At 41.4% G+C, this 20,735-nt stretch overlaps 2 protein-coding genes across 3 annotated transcripts; both read left to right on the top strand.

The window, feature by feature from the left end:
- The first annotated feature begins 3 nt into the window (after positions 1–3).
- On the top strand, positions 4–5,721 carry bag3 (BCL2 associated athanogene 3). Its single transcript, XM_056396102.1, has 4 exons — positions 4–559; positions 2,786–3,121; positions 3,230–3,580; positions 3,683–5,721. The coding sequence occupies exons 1-4, from the start codon at positions 362–364 to the stop codon at positions 4,496–4,498; spliced, it is 1,701 nt and encodes a 566-aa protein (XP_056252077.1). The 5' UTR covers positions 4–361; the 3' UTR covers positions 4,499–5,721.
- Positions 5,722–6,872: 1,151 nt separating this feature from the next.
- Positions 6,873–20,620, top strand: inpp5f (inositol polyphosphate-5-phosphatase F). 2 transcript variants are annotated; one of them, XM_056396188.1, is made up of 20 exons: positions 6,873–7,331; positions 9,084–9,164; positions 9,596–9,732; positions 10,543–10,671; positions 10,835–11,020; positions 11,489–11,545; positions 11,922–12,120; positions 12,255–12,434; positions 12,845–12,912; positions 13,361–13,485; positions 13,603–13,680; positions 13,804–13,924; positions 14,743–14,871; positions 15,158–15,275; positions 15,361–15,559; positions 15,863–15,934; positions 16,020–16,093; positions 16,280–16,408; positions 16,487–16,574; positions 16,742–20,620. In XM_056396188.1, the coding sequence occupies exons 1-20, from the start codon at positions 7,235–7,237 to the stop codon at positions 17,904–17,906; spliced, it is 3,432 nt and encodes a 1,143-aa protein (XP_056252163.1). In that variant the 5' UTR covers positions 6,873–7,234; the 3' UTR covers positions 17,907–20,620. The 2 variants fall into 2 exon arrangements, with proteins under 2 accessions (XP_056252163.1, XP_056252164.1); XM_056396189.1 differs by having other exon boundaries at positions 10,853–11,020.
- The last annotated feature ends 115 nt before the right edge of the window (positions 20,621–20,735 follow it).

Genomic DNA, 20,735 nt, shown 5'->3' on the forward strand with positions numbered 1-20,735 from the left:
TAATGCGCAGAAAATGGTTCTCAAACTGGGGTCCAAGGCACAGGGGTCACTGGGGTCCAGGGAGTCCCAGCAAAATTAGGGTGAAGATTTCCCAGTCAGCAGGTGGGTATACGACTGTTACTTCCTCCACAGCTGCAGCAAAAATCCTCCTAGGTCGGGCTCCCCGAGGAAGGAAAATATGCAGAGCAGAGGTTTAGCTTGTGTCTATGTTGGGGGGTCTGCGACATAACAAGTTTCAGAGCCCATGCCACCGTACCAGCGCTGTCCGCCCCCGACATTAACCCTGCTATTTCGAGAAACTTCCAGCCCACTTTTCCACGTCACTTGAAGGAATCTTTAAAGCGTCCGTCGCCTGTATAAAATGTCTCAGTACTCGACAGCCTGCAACATGAACGGCATGAAGACACAGTCACCGATACTGACAATGGCAAATAATGACAACGACCCTCTCCCCCTCGGCTGGGAAGTGAAAATTGACCCTCAGACGGGATGGCCCTTTTTTGTGGATCACAACAACCGCACGACAACCTGGAATGACCCGAGACACGACACGAAAAAGGTAAAAGAGCGGCGGGATAAAGTTGGTTTGTCAACGTTAACAGCTGACGGTCGTTCAACTCTTTAACGGCTATTTTTGTATCTTGCTACGTGTGTTGCTGAGCGTGTTTTGGTTTGATACGCTGTTAAAGCAGCAAAAGCGTTGAGCTACATCACTGTTATATATTAATCATGTTGACTATAGGCCTTGTTTGGCACCGTCACCTCCCCCTCACAGACAGCTCATAAGCCTATTATAAAGGGTGATCAACCCCGTTATGTTCCCGTGTCATGATCTAATACTATTATTACTCGATGACTCACTCTGCAGTATGTAAAGGCTACCCATGATGAGCTTCCAGTATTTTAATAACGTGTCTTTCGTGGTGGAAAACACTGCGACGTCCAGCTCATATTAAACTTTTTCCCTTACATGGATTGAGGCTGGTCCCGCTCACATTGGCCTGTGGAGTATACTGCATGACAGAGGCTGCTGGCTGCCCTGCCTATCATATTCAGCTCTATTTAATACACGTTGTGAAAACAGGAAAGGTCTGCAGAGAAAACTCGTGGGCTAAGAGTGAGCTTCACAGGCTGCCAGTTGGTAATCTTTAGTCTGGGAGAGAGACACTGTTGTCCAAAGTTAGGGTCCCAACGAAACTGCTAGAAAGACACAGCTGTCAGGGGATAAAATTGGTGCAATGGTGCTGGCAGTGTGCGGTGTCCCATACTGAAATGGCAGAGGGCAAAAGGTCGTTCACAGCTATTTCATAAGTTTTGTGCCACTGGCTTACATGTAAATGCAGTTTTTGTTCTGTAAGCTCCTGTATTTGTTTTTAATGGTTAGAAACAAACTTTGATCACTTTTCAGATATATCATTGGCAGAGTGCTGAACTATCAATTGACCTGTTGCTTGTACCTCTCTGTAGCTGTCAGTGACAGGTGTCTGGTCACTTAGTACACTATGAGAATAATAATGAAAAACTCCTACTCTGGTGAATGGAAATTTACAACACTCTTCCAGATGTGTTTGACATCCAGGAATGTGTTGACAGTGCCAATGTTATACTTCATGATTTATTGCACAATTTTTATTCCCTATGATATGTATGATATGTATTTATTTCCCTGCAATAGTAAGTTCCCAATTGGGACTTAGTTTACTTTGACTCTTAGTATTGTATGTATACAAATGTATTCCAGGATTAATTATGCTCTTTAAGACTAGGTGTGGTCAAAGAAGACCGACACAGGGAAGAAATTCAGTTATCCGCTGTACTTCATGAAAAGTTAATTCAGAAATAATTCAAAAATAATATTGACTCTTCCTTATGAAATTTATCAAAGGGCAGAGCAAAAAGAGCCCATGTCTCTCTCTGTCTCTCTCTCTCTCTCTGCATGACATAATGATTAGCTAATATCATGTTATTTTAAGAGGGTGTGCCAAACTATTGTGTGTGGGATATGTTAGGGAATTTAAACAGGTGACTGATGTCACTCTGACTGTGGAGCAAAATATCAAACTGAAACACGGCAGGTGTCTGACTGGAAATTGGCTGGAGTCTCTGTTAATCACAAGTTATTTTCATTTATCAAATACTCAAAGAGGTGATACTTTTGGCTTCCCTCTGTGGAAATGTTAGATTTTAACCTATAACCTTCGCATGTCTGAGAACACTTTACTATTAAAAAATACCTCCAGGTTTTGAAAACCATTTGGTTGTACACTATGTATTAATATGTTTGTAATAAGTTTTTGTTGGTAACATGTTTTAAACAGAGTTTTGCCTGAACTTCATTTAAATGTATCTCCTAGTGGAGGAAGCAGTACCTAAATAAAGATAATTTAAATCTTTTACACAACTATAAGCAAGAATGGCTTGGATAAAAATAATAAAAAGAATTGCTCAAACTAAGCCAATCATGTGGTAAAAATATTTAACATAATACTTAATAATTGCCTAAGGTTTACTGATAATAATGTCAATAAAGTTTGTAGTGTTTCCTGTAAATGACTCATTATTATTGCCTAATAACTTTGTGGTAAAATCGTTCAGTATAAGTAAAGGAACCAACATCAGTGTTGCCTAAAATGTTGCTTATTAAAACCTCTGCTCACTGCTTAGAATAGTCATATGTAGTTTTTTTCTTTTGTCTAAACTTGAAATGTAAATAAATGACAAGATTCTTAATACTCATTGGTTAACATTTTTAAATTATATCAATATACTACTGGCTATGTTTCAGGTCAGAGAAGTTTCAGCAAATGGACCCAACATACCACCAGAACCAAGCCCCCAGGAGACACAGAAGACCTTCGTGAGGGAGATGAAGCACCCTATTCTTCGCCCAGGTTATGTTCCCATCCCAGTCTTCCATGAGGGCGCAGAACTGAGGCAGCAACAGCATCCATGTTATTCCTACATCCAGCCATCCACTGCACAGACTATCCGGACAGACGGGCGAACACCTTCTCCGACACCAGCGCTCCACTGCAGGCCTAGATCACCCTTACATGGACCTTCAGAGAGCTGCTCCACTGATCCCGGAAAGGTCGGCTCACCTGTTTCACAAACAGCAGAGGTAGGACTTGGCTTGTTTTAAAAAGGAAATGGAAAAATGTATACAGAAATGTATGTTGTATACAGAAATTTCTGAATTGGAATTTTAATTTGATCTTTTATTTTTAAGGTTTACACTGTCCCGCATCACCAACCCCCACGGCCCAGCAGCACTAGTCTTCAAGCAGGTTACATCCCTATCCCGGTGATCCATGAGGGTGGAGGAGGCCAAACACAAACACAGGCTCAGTTAAATCCCTCCGTATATTCTCAGCGCGTCCCCTACTCAGAGCACCAGCAGCCCTTCCATCGCATTCAGACAGACGAATGGCCTGGCTACTCTGCAGCGATGCAGCCGCCCAGGGAAAGGGCTTCTCCGATACTGATTACCCAGCATCGCGATCCTGCTACTATTCACCTCCCACCTCATATTAGAAGCCAGTCACCTATTATAACACAGGTGCTTGGAGAGAGACCACAGGTGGTTTAACTTTTATGTGTTTTCACTTGTATTTTTCTTCATGTTCAGTATGTGTTGATCTAGATTGTGACACTTCCTAATGACTTCTTTGTAATTCCTAAGGCTCAGCAGCATGTCATCACAAGAGACCCACCCCAGAAAATGGAGCAGGAACAACAAAGCACGCAGCAGAAACCCGAGAACACGCAGCTCCCCCAGCCATTGCACACTGAAGCTGACATCCAAAAGCCTCAACAACCTCAACACTTCCAACAGCCTCCTCCTCAGCAACCTCAGCAGTTCCAGCAGCCACAGCAGTTCCAGCAGCCACAACACTTCCAGCAGCCGCTGCACTTCCACCAGGCACCACCTCAGATGTCTCCACAGCCTCAGCAGCCTGAACAGTTAATGCAGTCGCCGCAGCAGTTCCAGCCACCCCAGAAACCAGAACAACCACAACAACATACTGCAGATATCACAGTTCAAATACCTCCAAAACCAGAAGCCCAGGACGTGACAGCTGTTCCCCCAGAAGTCCCATCTGTAAAGGTAGAGGCTGAACAGGCTGCTCAGTGCCCAGTCCACCCAGGCTTGGCTAAGGTACAGAAGATAGTTGAACGGGTTTCTAAACTGGAGCAGGAGGTGAAATGTTTTGATGGAAAGAAGAATGATAAGAAGTACTTGTTACTGGAGGAATTGCTGACCAAAGAGCTCTTAGCACTGGACTCGGTTGACCCAGAGGGTCGTGTAGATGTACGGCAGGCGAGGCGGGACGGAGTCCGTCGTGTTCAGACCATACTGGAAGAACTGGAGCAACTGGAGGAGCAGCCAGCCAAGCTTGCTGGTGACACAGCAATGGAGGGAGACAACCTGACACAGAAAGGAGAGCCCAGCATGATCACCAAGGAGAATGTTGAGATGGCAAAGGAGATATCATAATGACTGCACACTTCATAATCAAGAGGAGAGAATGATAAACCTGCTGAATATTTGATGGTTAACAAGTCTGCTCCAGCTAACTCTCCTCTTCCTCTGTCTACAGCATTTGTGGAAGTTGCATGCATTGATTAACAGTGTTGGTATTTCCTGCCATTCAGCATATAATTGGTAACTCAGTGCAATCGTGTTTTTCAAGCCAATGTTGTTGCCTTCTATGTTGTGCCAGCTGTCACGATCAAGGTGTTGACAACAATTTATAGTCAAATTAAAGTTTGAATAAGAGGCCTTTATCAATAAATGGAAGAAAACTAGAAGTATTTTCTTAAGAAATGTTACGTGTAGTTGCCTTTTGTCTTGATCAAATATTGTATGGAGCTTTTCTTAATCCAGTCAGCTCTTCAGTTAGTACACGAGTGCAAACATTGGGGACTTCAAAGCAGAACTCACTGCAAAACTCAGTCAACAGAAAAGCATTTTCCCCTTTATGACCACATGGCCATGTTGGAGCGGCTTTGTCACACAACACAGTGAATATGTTTTATTAGATGCTGCTTTTTGGTGCATTACTGATTTTGCCATCTTTGCACTTTGCCATCATTGAAATGTATCATGCTGAAAGTTCAGCAGCACTAGATTTAAAATATATCACTTACACAGGTTTTGATTGATGTGCTTGAGTGTTTGTATGTGCATTGGTTTACTTGTAATTTCAAATCATTATATCAGTATTTATATCATAATATAGTATTTTGGTACATTAATGAATGTGTAATGACAATTGGAGGTGAGATGGTGTATCTTACTTGAGATGTGAGACAATCAGCACCTAGTGCTCATTAGGAATCACAGTTCATGATTGTCAGAATGTCCTTGTGTAACTACCAAAGCCACAATCTGTAATAACACTAACACATATATGGCCTGAAAGCCTTAAAAATACCAACAGTGAGAAAATGCCCAATTCATAAACAAGTGAAGAAAACGTCAATCTGTGATTTTATTTTTTTCAAAGGTACTTTTCTGATTACCCTAATTGTTTGTGTAGTAATTTATCACTGTAGTACAACCATAAGCCATCTGTAAAGTAGGCTCAGTGCCTAACACACCTTTACAAATTATGGATTGTGGCTTAGTCTTGATCACGGTTTATGAGTAGCAGGCTGATGTATTGAAAGCAATCAATCTTGTTGGTATGGTTGAAAATAAAATGTATTTGACATGGATTTTGCCTAATATTTGGGTTCCCATGAATTCTGCAAAGTCTGAGACTGAGACTTATTTATTTTTTTTAATTATTTTTAGGAGCCTGGTAGTAGTATTGCATTGTCTGCCTATTCTGGAAGAATCTTAGTTACTATTATACATATATTATTTTTAGGGCTGTGACTAACAATTATTTTCATTATTTATTAATCAATGATAATTTTTCCTATATGTTAGAAAATAGTGAAAAATACTCATCGCAGTTTACTAAAGCCCAAGGTATGGTCATCAGATTTCTTGTGTCGTCTGACAAACAAACCCACAGATATTTAGATTATGATCACATGTGCATGGGGTATGTTTCATTTTTTTGCTTAAACAATTATGTACCATAAAGGTTGCTGAGTAATCATTTCAGCACTACTTTTCGTTAGCTTTTAGAATATTGTGTGCATATATCTAAACCTGAACTGAAGATACATATGTCTACTACCAACTAGAGAAATTCACTTTTTTTTTCATGCATTACTGTTTGTGCTCCTCGTTTGGATGCGAACATGGGTCTCTGACCTAGTCTGAGCCTGGTCTTCAGTGGTAAGATTAACAGTCATGACTGTGAGGTCAGCTGTTCTCTGCCTTTTCCCGCAGGCCCCACTGAGTCATAACGGACAACATGTTTGTGTTCTTATTCCAATGCGGGTGGGGACATGAGTGGTGTGTTTTGTTCTTTTTATATATGAAAATGACCCCAGCCTGTAACATCAGAACAGTGATTTGATTATTTTTGTGTGATGATTGTTTTATATATAATCCCCTAATTAAAAAAAATTAGATGTAACTTGCTGTCACTGAACAAGAGCTGCTATAACTGTGGTATTTTGCTCTCCTTGAAATGTAAGTATTTTAACAAAAAGGACACATAGATGTAAATAAAAGCTGGGAAACAGCCAATAATTTGCAGGCTTAGATTATTGATCCTGTCAAATTGTGGGAAAATCTTGTCATTAACATGGTTTCTTCAACATATATTAACATCATGTAGCCTAGTTAATAATTACTCTGATCCTTTAGTAAATAGTTTGACATGATGTTTTTATCTACAGTACCTGTACACCGGTGATGACGGCTCAGTCACAGGTCACGTGTCATTGTTTAGAGCAGGAAGCTGACGGTTACGTCTTGACCGCTTCATACCAGCTGCTGCCCACTGGGACACTTTCTCACTCATTGATGTGTATTTGCCCTCACTCTGCCCGGCAGGCCTGTGGGAAGGGATGCCTATCCAGTAGACAGGGAATTTGATAACCAACATGCGTAGATGTGGAATAAACGAATACGCGCTTCCAGCTGCTGCCGCTGCCGCCGCCGCTGCTAGCTCGCTAGGTAGCTAGCTACCGTAGCTCAGCAGCCCGTGGGAAAAGAGCTAACCGTGGCTAGCTACAGTTAACCTCCAAGACGTGGAAGTTGATAATTAGCAGTGCCTGGCTGCTAAGCCAGCTAGTTGCTTATTTTTGTGTAACTTAAAGGGACAAAATGGAGCTGTTCCAAGCCAAAGACGATTACATTCTCCAGAGCGGGGATCGTGCTCTGTGGTGCAGCCGAAAAGATGGGACCATGACCGTCAGACCTGGTACGTACGTTACTGGATGACAGCTTTCTCTGCTGCAGCCGGCCATTTACCTTGAACTAACATTTGGCATTATTAACCGTCAGGGTGAAAATAAAGCTCTGTGTTTCTTGGTCTGTTTGGAATTGTCAAACATTATTTTACTACTGTTACACATCAGCGGTTTAGTTTAATCCCTCTCTCGTATGACTCACTCGTTCATATCTGTAATAAACGTTGTCGTTATCATTTAATGGCTCTAAATTACCCAGCTGCGATAAACAAAACGTCCTTTTAGGTAAAGAAGCGATAGAAAAAGCTGGATGCGCCATTCCTAAGTCTTGAAATCATCGTCCTAGCTTTTATTCCGGGAGTGGCAACACCCCATACAGACTCCAAAGTTATTGCTTAGCTTCTTATGTTACCTCCTGAAGGGTAAATTTGACTCTTCAGTTCTTCTTTAGATCAAACAGACATAGTACATGACTGTAAAAGGGTAGAAATAACAGTATGTCCGTTTACACACCATGTGCCTTAATGATCACTTATTAATAGATGTACTGTAATATGGTGAGTTGTAAGGTAACTATAACACCTGTCTGATGTAAGGCTGATTAAATAGAGGTTCAAACCATGTTTTGTGTTCCTCAGGTTTGTAAAGCAGCTTATGTCATTACACCTTGGTTACATTGCAGAAGTAAGTGCTTCTGCTGCTCACAGCTGTGACAAAGTATATGCCCTTGGTTTCCTAGCAAATGAAATATTGTGGGCTGTGGGAATTATCCCCAGCTAAAGTGAAAGGACTGCGAAAGTGAAAGAAAAGTTTCATTAGACACACCAAAAGGCCATGCGTGTTATTCTCTGAGTCGGTTGAAGTTGTATGGCAGTGCAGCCATCCTGAACAGGTTTTTAGTTGCACCACTGTTTCATTATTTAATTGGAAAAAGGGTTTCCACTCCTCACTGGGTTTCCACTCTTCTCTCAAGCACACAGTCAAGTACTTCCATGGTATTACTCATTCTGAGTCAAGCTGTGGTATTACTTTTGTTTTTCTCTGTGAGATCTTGGTGCGGCCCCTCACCGGTGGTTCCTCTGTTCTCATGAAACAGGAAGAATCATTGTCTGAGACTGCCTGCAGTTGGTGTTCTCCACCCTTAGCCACACCCTTCACATTTTTCCAATTTTCTCCACTATGATGTTTGATCCGACACCAATCCACTTTTCCTTTTTCCAAAGTTTGTGCTTTGCCATAACTGACTTCAAACTTGCTGATGTTTGAAAATATTAGTAAATGGAGACAGGCCAGTTTTTGTTATCAGTCAAATTACACTTTCTTCAGTAAAATATACTTTTCATGTAAATGACAGACCTACAACACTGATAAAGGTTTAGTCAGATCCCTCTATCCTCTAGCATTTACCCCAGATATTAGTTCTACACCAAGTCTTCATGTCTTTGAGATGTACAGTGTTTCACTGGGTATTTTAAACAAGTTTGAGAGTGGTAATTGGAAGTCATCCAACCATGACTGTCATGACTTTCTGTGAGTTTGCTTTATATATGAAGCTTTTCGTGTGAGTATTTGGCTGCTTCTGACAGAAAATGTGCACGCACTCATTTAATGAGATAACTGGAGGCATCAATTAGCAGCGTAGCCTTGTACTTAGAAATGTGTAGTATTTTCTCCTAGCTGCTTATCTGACCCAAAGCGTATCTTGCTGAGCTGTCTTGCTACTTTGCTGTTCTCATGTTTCATCTCCGTGTTTTTTATTTCAGCAACAGACCTGCTGTTGGCTTGGAATCCAGTGTGTTTGGGTTTGGTGGAAGGTGTCATTGGGAAGATACAGCTTCACACAGGTGAGTGGAGAATGAGAAACCTTTGAACAGACACATTCTTGGACACTTGAGTTACTAAATCATCCAGTTCTTAGAATGTTTCTTACTCACAAGGAAAGGTGTGAAAAAATGTGCAAAGTTCTTTGAAATGTGTAGTTATGAAGAGGAGTGAGCTGATGGCGATGATTCAGTGATTTTATTATTAATGTCTTTATGGGCTTCAGGGCAGGATATTTCATATTTTACCATTCACAGGAAAATATATGTTTTATTCCGGTAAATCAGACAGATTAACATGATTTAAATATTTATTTACCAGATGTCTTGTGTTGCCTTATTAAAAAAATTGTAGTTAATGGCTGGTGGCAGCTGGTTTCCTCACACCTTTCAGAATGTGAGGAATTCTGCACCTATGACGCAACCTCCCCCCTTCTTCTCTCTCCTCTTGGCAGATCTTCCTCTCGGCCTCGTATTAATCCGCCAGAAAGCTTTGGTCGGCCAATTACCAGGCAACCACAAAGTCTACAAGATCACCAAGATAGCTGTCATTCCTCTGTCTGATGAGGAGCCCCAGGAGCTGGAGCTGGAGGTGTGCATGCTACTACTGTAAATGAGAGGAGCAAGGGGGTGTTCATGTTGTTGTGGTTTAATTATTGCATTCGTCCCCCTTGACAATCTTTGTAACAGCACTTGTGAGAATCCTAAATTGTTTTCTATGTACCCAAGAATACCCTGTATGCGTCAGCACATGATTCATCCTGAAGATGAGCTGACAGTGGTGCAAAATGAGATTTCTTTTTTAATTTTCATAGAAGATCTGTTTTATTTTCAACCACACATGTAGAGTGAAAGTTAAATACAGGCTTAAAATTGCTGTAATTGATCTCAAAAGAAAGTTGCCTTTGGCTAAGATTTCAGTCTTTCAGGGGAGCTTCATGGATGGTGAGACAGGATATTTTCAAGTGAGTAAATACAGACAAGGATGATTGTTACTGGATAGGCTTTTAGATCCCATCCTGATAGATGTTGTCCTGGTTCTGCAGAGTGATCGTTCCACCTGGTTTGTGCCTAGAAATCCTAGAGATCAGTGTAGCTGTGAGATTGTTTGCTGTGTTAGTGTAGGAACATACGATCTGTATAGAATTCTATAGTGTTGTAGTTTTTTGCTGTATCTAGTGGGTAGATTTTTTTTTGTTGTTTTTTGTTGTGTAGTAGTATCCCAATTTGAATTTCACAGATTTTTCTACAAGACAATTTGGTTTTTAGATTTTCTAGGTGGTACCAACCTCAGTTACACCATCATCATCAAACTGACCTTTTCTTTATTTTCTAAATATCACTGTCATGTTGATGATTTCTGTGTAATTGCATAAATTTGACACAAGATCCTGTTTTTCAGCTTTGCAAGAAGCATCACTTTGGAATCGACAAACCAGAGAAACTGGCCCAGTCTCCTGATGAGTCAAAGTTTTTGATGAAAACTTTAAGTCAGATCAAATCTAATGTTGCTGTGCCCATCAAGAAAAAGGTATTTTTGTCTTGTACACTTTTAAAAATTTTTTTTGTCATCTTCTATACCACACACTCCCTCTCCTTTCTTTCCCACTGTTAAAGGCTTTGAGGTTCTCACAGGATTTTCTTTCTTTGCTTTGTCATCTTACTGCTGTTTTCTATCCACCCACCCAATCCAGTATTCCCCTGCCTTCCAGGTCAAGGAAAATAAAGAGAAGGAGCGACTGGAGAGGCGGCTGCTGGATGAGCTGTACAAGATATTCATGGACTCCGACTCCTTCTACTACAGCATGACGTACGACCTGACAAACAGTGTGCAGCGTCAAGGAGACTCGGAAAAGACCAGCTTACCCCTATGGAAACAGGTTTGGAGAGAAACAGAACAAACAGAATGATACATCTTGTTTGCACAGCAAAGAACGAATGCATTTCAGCTATAAGTCATCATCAGTGTGAACAATAGTCGTGTCGTGGATGTGACAATTTATATAGAGATGTGAGGTTTAAACTCCAATTGACAAAAAGAACATGATCGCTTAATGAAGGAATCACCCAGAAGGCACACCAGCATCACATGATAACAAACAGCTAAATAAAAGTCAGAGAACACAAACCCAAGCCAAGAAGCCCTACAACAGATACCTAATAGATACTGGTAAATAAAGATGAATATAAATTCAGATAAAACACGTACAATTACAACATTACTTTACGTGATGTATGTACATTCATATGACCTCAAGAGATGGGAGACGCAGCAACATAAAGCCTCTTTTCCTCCATATGTGAATTGTAATTATCTCACTGATTGTAGTTTTTAATCTCTGTTAAAGGTGGATGACCGTTTCTTCTGGAATAAACACATGATCCAAGACCTTATTGACCTTCAGGTAACTGATTTTTCCACACAGACATACAGACTGGTTCTGCTTATTCTAGTTTTTCTAGTTTTAGAATTTAATAAATACCCAGATTTGATTATTTGACAATTGCTGACACAGTATTTATAGTGTTTTTCTCTACGATAGTCAGCTCAAAGTGTGTAGCCAGTTCTGCTGCTTGAGTGTGGCAGTTGTATATGCTGATAATTACCAGAGCTTTATCAGAGGAGTATGAAAATACTCGGTGAAGGGAGGCGATAATGGCTCTGAGTTATGGAGGATTATCCACTCTGGATACTTGGTGGATGCAAAGTGCTTCCTTATCAGCCTCGCAGACAGCATTCTAATCTTCTTGTCCTGCTGTTTTTCTCTTTGACTGCTGCAGGTGCCAGAGGTCGACTTCTGGGTGATACCAATTATCCAGGGGTTTGTACAAGTGGAGGAACTGGTGGTGAACTACAACGAGACGTCCGATGAGGAGAGGAGCAGCCCTGAGACCCCACCGCTGGAGGTCACCTGTGTTGATGACATCCATCCTCGCTTCACTGTGGCTCTGATCTCCAGACGTAGTCGCCACCGTGCAGGTAGAATAAGTTTGCTTGAACTCTGATTCAGCCCAAATATGTGGTTTTTGTTTATGGAATAACTTAGGAGACAATTTAAGCTTTGATCTGTGACTATAATTACTCTTGAGTGTTGATGTCATCTCTGCCCAAAGGGATGCGATACAAACGCAGAGGAGTGGACACAGATGGCCATGTGGCCAACTATGTGGAGACAGAGCAGTTGATCCACGTGCACAGCCACACTCTGTCCTTTGTGCAGACCCGCGGCTCTGTGCCGGTCTTCTGGAGCCAGGCAGGGTACCGCTACAACCCCCGGCCACGCGTAGAGAAAGGTCGGTACAGCTACATTATCTTGCATGCAGTCCCACAGAGAGGCTTTTTCATAGGCTGTGTTTGAGTATAATGGACTTGCACTTCCAGGGTTTTTATAGTTGTACCTTGAAGAAGACATTTGATCCAGTGCCATTGTTTTACTCATCAGTCCAGTGTATTTGAGCCAAATATATTTATTTTTATATACTGGGATTTGGGGTAATTATAGATTGGATATGACGAACCTGCTGTATCTTTGTGTGAATTGAACAGTTTGATTGACTCTTTAGCCTCTCATTGGCTGATACAAGAGACGGCACTTTTTTCTTCAAAGTTACAGTGACGTAAAAGCATATAAACTAGTTGTCTTGATGTTTTTACCCAGATTCAGTTATATGTAAATCATTGGCATATTTTTCTAATGTTTCAGGAGAGAAGGAGACCATGTCTTACTTTGCGGCTCACTTTGAAGAACAGCTTAAACTCTACAAGAAGCAGGTGAGTCACATTTCCCCATGTGTATGCTTGGGCGTGTGCTCAGCATATTTATTGACTACTTGAATGCAACAGTGTTGTGTCAGGATTATTATTTAAAATGTATCACCACTGTGGTAATCCTGCCTGTGGGAAATCAAACTGAGAGAATCCTGACTAGAAGTGGTGACATTTTTTGCAATTACCCCACTACTGTCATCTTTGACTACACTTAATACAACTTACACATGGAGATGTATTTAGTCAGACTTTTAAAATTTTATTAAGGTACTGGTATGTAGCAATCGTAATATATAAGCTTTTGAAAAACTAAACTATTGGCCTGCTGATACATTTGGCTGCCCTCTGACATTTAGCATCTCTGTGTGTTTCCACAGGAACGGCTCAGAGGGGCACACAGTTCATGTTATCCACAACTCTAAATGACAGCACTCTTTATTGTCTTCTGCAGGTCATCATTAACTTAGTGGATCAAAGTGGACGAGAGAAGCTAATTGGCGACGCATATCTGAAGCAAGTCCTGCTTTACAACAACTCAAACCTCACATATGTTTCATTTGACTTCCACGAGCACTGGTAAGAGGAACACTTTCCTCTGTAGTGAAACTTGTTCATGAATGTACTTGTAAAGATCTATTTTATACCACAATGCATTTACTTCTCCTTTTCGGTTCCTTACATGCTACTTCTCAGCCGAGGTATGAAGTTTGAGAACGTACAAATACTGACAGATGCTATTTCTGATATCATCACTGACATGAAGTGGGCCTGGTAAGTGGCAACTTATGTCAACATCTTGTTGAAAAACAACAGTAAACCCTCAGTAGGCTGTACTATATGTTCCTGATTAGCTGAAAAAAGCTGAACTCTTCCTACTGTCTCTTCCTCTGTCAGGGTGGATCAAGCAGGAGTCATCTGCAAACAGGAGGGAATCTTCAGAGTTAACTGTATGGACTGTCTTGACAGGACCAACGTGGTTCAGGCCGCTGTTGCTCGGGTAGTGATGGAACAGCAGGTGAGATGTTTTCTTTGGCAAGGAAGTGAACATCAGTTTCTCACAACACATTCACATGCCTGCTGTGCCTCAAAGGTGCTGCTTTCTAAACATAATTCATTATTTCCTGTGGCTTTTTGAACTGAAAGTTGCATTGTTCCTCTCATGTACAGAAACTGACTCTCTAGTGCCCATAAAGGTAAACTTAGCTCCTCCTGGGCGTCCATCAAGTATGTAAGGAATTGCATTAACCAAATAGTTAATCAGGGAGAATACAGATGTAACCATGCTGCAGTTAGTAAATGTGTGTTTTTAAAAGGAGTTGTATGTTAGAAATGAACATTTATAATATGGAATAATCAGCATCGTCATAAATGATTTAATTTATGCGACTACTTCTAAAGTTTGGATTACAAAGTGCTTTACAAAGGTTGTGAGTGTAATTCATCACATTCACTTGGCAACATGAATTCTTGTCTCTGTGTGTTTTGTAGATAGTTAACTTTGTGTTTGTACAACAGATTACTGACATCTGCATGTATTTGCTCATCAGATCACACACACGGTAACAGACTTTTGATGTTCACACAGCACTGAACAACAAAGACAGAAGACCAGCTGTACATCAACACAAACAGAGACCATACAGCACAAAACCTTTTATCTTTGTAGAAATCCAGCATTTAATCAGAAAATACAAGCTTAAATTGAGCAGCTCATTAAAGTGGGTACAGACTGACCTTTCCCACTGATGCCCTGTACAACGAGAGAGAGACATCACAATGTACTCAGAGTTAACAGCATGCCCAAGGACAAAAATATCTCTCTTCTTCCTGCAGCTGAAGAAACTGGGCGTGATGCCTCCAGAGCAGCCTCTGCCTCTCAAGTGCTACAGGATTTATCAGATCATGTGGGCCAACAATGGAGACACCATCAGCAGACAGTACGCAGGCACAGCAGCGCTCAAGGTAACATCGCCGTCTTTGCACGCACGTTCACATCTGGATCAGTGTGTGCTAATAAAACAGTAGTGAAGTGTGTCATCTTCTTAAGACATAGTTGGTTTAGTTTGACGTAGATACTTTAAGCTAGTGAGACATGAGCTTTCTCTATCAGTAGGACTCACAAATCAACAGAGATTTTAGTATGTCAAAATTAAAGACATCAGAATGACAGATAAGGGCTGTGCTTTTTGTACCAGTCATAAGTCTCATATGTCTAGAAGTATATTTAACACACACTGATCTGTTTTAGGGAGATTTCACCAGGACGGGAGAGAGGAAACTGGCTGGTGTGATGAAAGATGGCGTGAACTCAGCAAACCGCTACTATCTGAACCGTTTTAGGGATGCTTACAGACAAGCAGTCATTGGTATGGAAAAACAGAAAGATACATACCCAGATTGTCCTTAAATCAGTCTTTGGTTGACCCCTGAATCCTTTGCCTCTCCCTGCAGACCTAATGATGGGCCTGCCAGTGACTGAGGACCTGTACTCCATCTTCAGTAAAGAGAAGGAGCACGAAGAGAAAGAGAAGGAGAGCCAAAGAGGAGCTCAGGAGCAGGTCAGCCTCCTGCTGCAGACCTACATGCAGCTTTTGCTGCCGGATGATGAGAAGTTTCATGGTGGTTGGGCCCTCATCAATTGTGACATGAGGTTAGTGGCCAGATTTATAACTCCTGACTCCAATTAGCTTTTGTTGACGTCATTAACTGAGTTATTCAATACAGTGATTTGTGTGTTATTTGTTAAAATCAATTTTTTGTTGATAATTGTAACTTAGATAAAGATCTGACCATTTTTTTTAGACAAATTTATACATGAAAGCAGATAATGAAAAGGGTTCACTACCCTTTTCTTGTATTTGTCGATGATGAGCCACTTGTGCTTTTTATTATACGCTTTCACTAGTTTCTGAAGAGCCCTCTTTAATGATATTGTTCTCTTACTTCCCACCAGCCTCATTGATGCAACCAACAAAGATGTGGATGTGCTGCTGCTTCTCTCTGACAAAGCCTACTACATTGCTTAGTACGTCTCACTTTAAATTTGCCAGAATGTTTCTTTAAATACAGCTCTTATGGATTCACTTATATTTGCATTTCTTTTCCTGTAGCTACGACGAAGAAGCAGATAAAGTCAACCAATACCAGCGCCTCAATTTAGAGGGTTTGGAAAAGATCGAAATTGGTGAGAAGTTAGACTCAAAGGAGAAGTGCAGGTTCCTGTACACTCACTGAGTCACCAAACGCTTCCCAGAAGTGTGCTTAACAGTTTCTCAGTAATCTTTTAGCAATATCTATGTTTGATGATGATTCATGCAAGGAAAGCACACTGCTAAAAATGGAATTCGTAAAGTTGTGTCCTGTTTTGCAGGTCCAGAGCCGACTCTGTTTGGGAAGCCAAAGTTCTGCTGTATGCGTCTGCATTACAGGAATGAAGAGACGAGCGGATACTTTCACACGCTGAGAGCAGCAACACGAAATCCTGAGGATGATGGAAAAGGTGCGATATGATATAGTTGTTTCTTTAAAGGCTGCAAAAAGAAACTTTTGTTGAGACTGACATTGTGACATGTTTCAGATACATTGCAATGCATAGCTGAGATGCTTCGCATAACAAAACAGGCTACAGGGCTGGACCTGCTTGTGGTTGAGAAGAAGCTGGAGAGGTGAGTAATTTGTCGTTATTAAGATAAATATCATTCATCTGTCTCTGTTACACATGATTTTACGCAATGAAGAAAAACGTTTGCAGTCATCATAGCACAGTTTTAACTTTTAACCAAATACAAGAGCTGTGTTTCGCACACTTACAGCATCCGTGTCTGTGTTCCAGGCGACAGAGTAGACCTCATGAGGATATAATGGGGATCCAGAACAAACCTGCTGATCAGGCCCAGGGCAGCTCTGGTTTGGCACAAGGCAAAAGTTTCCTCCTCAACAAATTCTCCTCCCTCAATCAGAAGGTGAAACAGACCAAGACAAACGTAAACATTGGCCCCTTCAAGCCCCTCGGGAAGCTGGGCAACTTCTCTAAGCCTGATGTAAAAGTCAATTTCCTAAAACCAACTATGCACGTCAACCTGTGGAAGTCAGACAGCAGCTTGGAGACGTCGGATAGCAACCCTGGTGCAGGAAACTTGAAAGATATCGTTGATGGGCACTCTGAAATCTCAGACGACTCTGACTCCTATAATTCTGACCCAGAGCACCCGTGTTCTGGTTCTTTAGAAAACGTGGACTATGTGCTGCCCAGCTGCGGCATTGTAGCATCAAACCCACGACTGGGGAGCCGCTCCCAGTCCATTGGTAGCGTGGAGCTAAATATCCCCTCCATTATCCGGGTCACGGGCTGTGACGGAGCGCAGGAAAGCTCCTCTCAAGTCAGCGATGACAAGTCTCCAGGTGCCGCCTCGGTGGCTGAAGAAGCCATTTTGATTGACTTTGGTACTCCCATTGATGCCTACTGCCACCAGTTTGTCCAGGATGCACAGACCAAACCTGTCGAGGTGTTTGGAGAGCATCCGCCAGCTCCTGTACCTCCACTCAACCCTGAGGTGCCTGTGCAGAATAAGACCCCAGCAGACTCAGACAAGCAGCCAAGCTCTGAGCTGCAGCATCAGCAGGAAGAAGCCCAGCTCCCCAGGCCATCCCAGCTAGACGTCCAGTCCACTACCTCCAGTTCCAACCTCCTCACCGTCCAGAAGCCCAGCTCTGCGGTCTCAGGAGGCTCTCAGAGGAGTCTGTGTTCACAGATGGAGGGCAGCCTCGGCCCTTCGCCCGCCGACAGCAACGGCAGCCGAGTGGTGTCCCCCTTTGCCAAGATCAAGAGCTCCATGGTCCAGGTGGCCAGCCTCACCCAGGCGGGACTCACCCAGGGCATCAACTTTGCTGTGGCAAAGGTGCAGAAGAGCCCCGAGCCAGATACTGTCAACGAGGCCCAAGAGAACGAGCTGAAGGCAATGTTTACACAGTGCCAGACCAGGATCATTCAGATCTAGTGCTTTCCTTGTAGCAGTACAACGTGTTGAAACTTCCTGTATGGTAGCAGTAGCAAAAGCTTGCACATAGCGTCACCACTCGGCCAAGAAACACGCTCCTAAAATTTGCCCTTTAGTTAAACTTGCCCATATTAATGATGACTCTTGTACAGAACTTACAGACAGACACACACGTAAGCCCCACATGACAGTGACCATGTTTACATGCACATAATTATGGATTCCCTTAGTTGTCCCTTTTGCCGTGCAGTCATACACACTTATTGATAACAGAGTTAGATTCCCTCTCTTCTATGGGTAAATAATCAGTTGTCATCAATATATACCTTACCTATGGAAATTCGATTAATATGGAAATGTCTCAGAGTACCAGTTTCCTAGTGCCTAGGCTGACTATAAAAATGACATATGGTAAATGTTTTAGGTATTTGGGGAATCTGTTATAACTGCTGCTAAATTAAATTGATTTATAAGTACAGTTTTCCTATTAAATTTTAAATGTATTCTCATTATTAATCCCATAAGAGACAAATAACTAAGACGAGAAGATATTTAGGTTTTTAAGAAGTTTTAATCTCATGCACTTCCATAGTATTTCTGTGCTTGTAAACATGTTACTGTCCTTGGTCTGAAGAGTTATTTAATTACCCACAATGCCTGCATGTGAGGTTAACAGTAACAACTGATTTTAACAAGGCAGGTAAACATTCTCTGCATGTTAAAAAGACCAGCTCTGACCCTGACATGTACTGTGTGTTATCCCCGTATGTGCAGGTCACTTATTGGCGTGTGTGGTATAGACCTCGTAACAACCTTCGATCTGTAACAGTTGTTGTAGAATCTGACCAAATCTCTTTTTGTGATTCCCAAAGGACGACTCTGTGTGAACTATAACCCTTTGTATAGGTGTCAGAAACTAGTCAGACGACATACTGTACGTAGTTATCCTATGTAATATCAATGTTGTCAAGTGTAACTTAGAAGATATACCGTTAAAGAAACAATGATTACACAAGACCTTAGTAAGAGTATCATGGTTGTTGATATGTACAGTGAGTATTGTATGTTTAACTGTTCCCTGAGTAGAGCCTTCCCTTAAGCTTTTTGTATTGATGGTAGGGGTGGCAGCTTATTTTGAAAAGATCGCCCAGTACTGTCATCGCTGACCGTGAGTAAACCAGAAAACTGCTGGTTGTTGTTTTTGATAGATATATGTATTGAAAGAACTATTCTGCTAATGGTTGTACTAATTAATCATGAGGGTTTTGTTTGAACCGAGTCCTCAGCCAGCGTTGTATATTGACGTCGCATGTTTGACAAAGACAGGAGAGTAGCATATAGTAGGTATATATGCAATTGCACCCACCCAATTATTAGAAACACTGACGCTTTATGCACTCCCCAAACTGAAAGCATATTTGCCTTAACAGGGAATTGAAGTGGAATTATGTATATCAGGTATTTATGGCAAAATCTACCTTTTTAAGTCCATTCTTACATGTTACATTCGGTGTACTGTATAAAAGATCATGTTCAGGGTTACTGTGTGTCATCAGGCTTTATCTTGGGATATTTCAGTTACTGGCTACATCCATTCTCCAGGTTTAAGAGATGTAAACAGTGTGTTGGTTGTGTGTATGTCCTGTACAGTATGTGTGAGTTTGTGTGTTTGACCATCCCTGCTGCTGCTGCTGCTGCTGCTGGTGGTGTTTAGGATTGCTCGCCTCAGAGCCCTGGTTATATTTACATGCTTTGAAGCTATAAACATCGTTATATTGTGCGTGGTTTTTCGTCTTTAACCTCAAGAAGTGAGGTTTCGCCTCATTAGGCAGACTTTATAGTTTACCGTTAAACTTCTACAGGACGTTGTTAGAGTCCTCCGGATGAAATGATAATGAACCAAGGCCACCTCATCCCACTGTTGTGCATATTGGTGTCTGTTTCTCATAAATAATAATAATAATGATCTGTTTTGCTTCTAGCTGAAGTATCCCAAGATAAATGGTCACGTTTCATATTTTGTTACATTCGCCTGTTTTCTGCATTCAGCTTGCTCACCAGCAGATAAGATGTGGGATACTTGTATATTTTATCTGACTATAATTGTGTTAAGTGAGACTGTAGCCTTGGCTGCTCTGTGGGTAGTTTATTGAACCTGCTGATAGTGTGTGGTGCTGCCAAAGCTTGGAGATAACGGCTGTAATGCAAAGTTTTAATGCAGAGGGTATAAGGTGTTTTTTTTTTTTTTTAAACTTCCTTCAGGATTGCAAACACTGGAGCAGTTCTCAAGCAAAGCAGAAACTTATTCTGTCCTAAACTGGCTGTATGAAGCTAAAAGGAACAGTAATCCTCAACATTCCTGATATAGAGACCACAATGCTAGAGTGCTGGTGTCTGGTTTTTATATGCAAAAGCTGGCAGAGTTAAATCCATAGATTTTTGTTTTTACACCAAGTGCTTTTGCAACCAACTCTTCATTTGTTCGCTGTGGTTGTCTTCCCCTCCAGTCAGGACCCAGGGCCATGACAAATGATCATGTGACCAGAGGTCTAAAAGCATTTGATTTGCACTGTTTAAGCACATTTTCTAGCATTAGCACCATTTCATCTGAATGTCTGTGGTCATGTCTTTCTCCTTTACCAACTGGCTATTGTCATTGTTTTCCACAGTGTACTGAGATTGTATTGTATATTAAAATATCCTATTTATTCTTATCTTTTTTGGGTGTGTTACTTGATAAAGTGCACTGTACACTCTTTGTTTAGGAAGATATTACATTGGAATAAAAAGTACATGAGTGAATGAGTGTTGCATTTATTGTCAGATCAA

Source organism: Seriola aureovittata, chromosome 14 (assembly GCF_021018895.1).
Source record: "Seriola aureovittata isolate HTS-2021-v1 ecotype China chromosome 14, ASM2101889v1, whole genome shotgun sequence".
Lineage (NCBI taxonomy): Eukaryota > Metazoa > Chordata > Actinopteri > Carangiformes > Carangidae > Seriola > Seriola aureovittata.

Excerpts from the sequence above, each read along its gene's own strand:
- bag3 (XM_056396102.1), top strand. The coding sequence starts at position 362 with ATGTCTCAGTACTCGACAGCCTGCAACATGAACGGCATGAAGACACAG. Across the intron at positions 3,122-3,229 it reads CTGTTTCACAAACAGCAGAG|GTTTACACTGTCCCGCATCA; the intron begins GTAGGACTTGGC and ends TTTATTTTTAAG. Across the intron at positions 3,581-3,682 it reads TGCTTGGAGAGAGACCACAG|GCTCAGCAGCATGTCATCAC; the intron begins GTGGTTTAACTT and ends GTAATTCCTAAG.
- inpp5f (XM_056396188.1), top strand. The coding sequence starts at position 7,235 with ATGGAGCTGTTCCAAGCCAAAGACGATTACATTCTCCAGAGCGGGGAT. Across the intron at positions 13,486-13,602 it reads TTTGACTTCCACGAGCACTG|CCGAGGTATGAAGTTTGAGA; the intron begins GTAAGAGGAACA and ends GCTACTTCTCAG. Across the intron at positions 14,872-15,157 it reads CAGGCACAGCAGCGCTCAAG|GGAGATTTCACCAGGACGGG; the intron begins GTAACATCGCCG and ends GATCTGTTTTAG.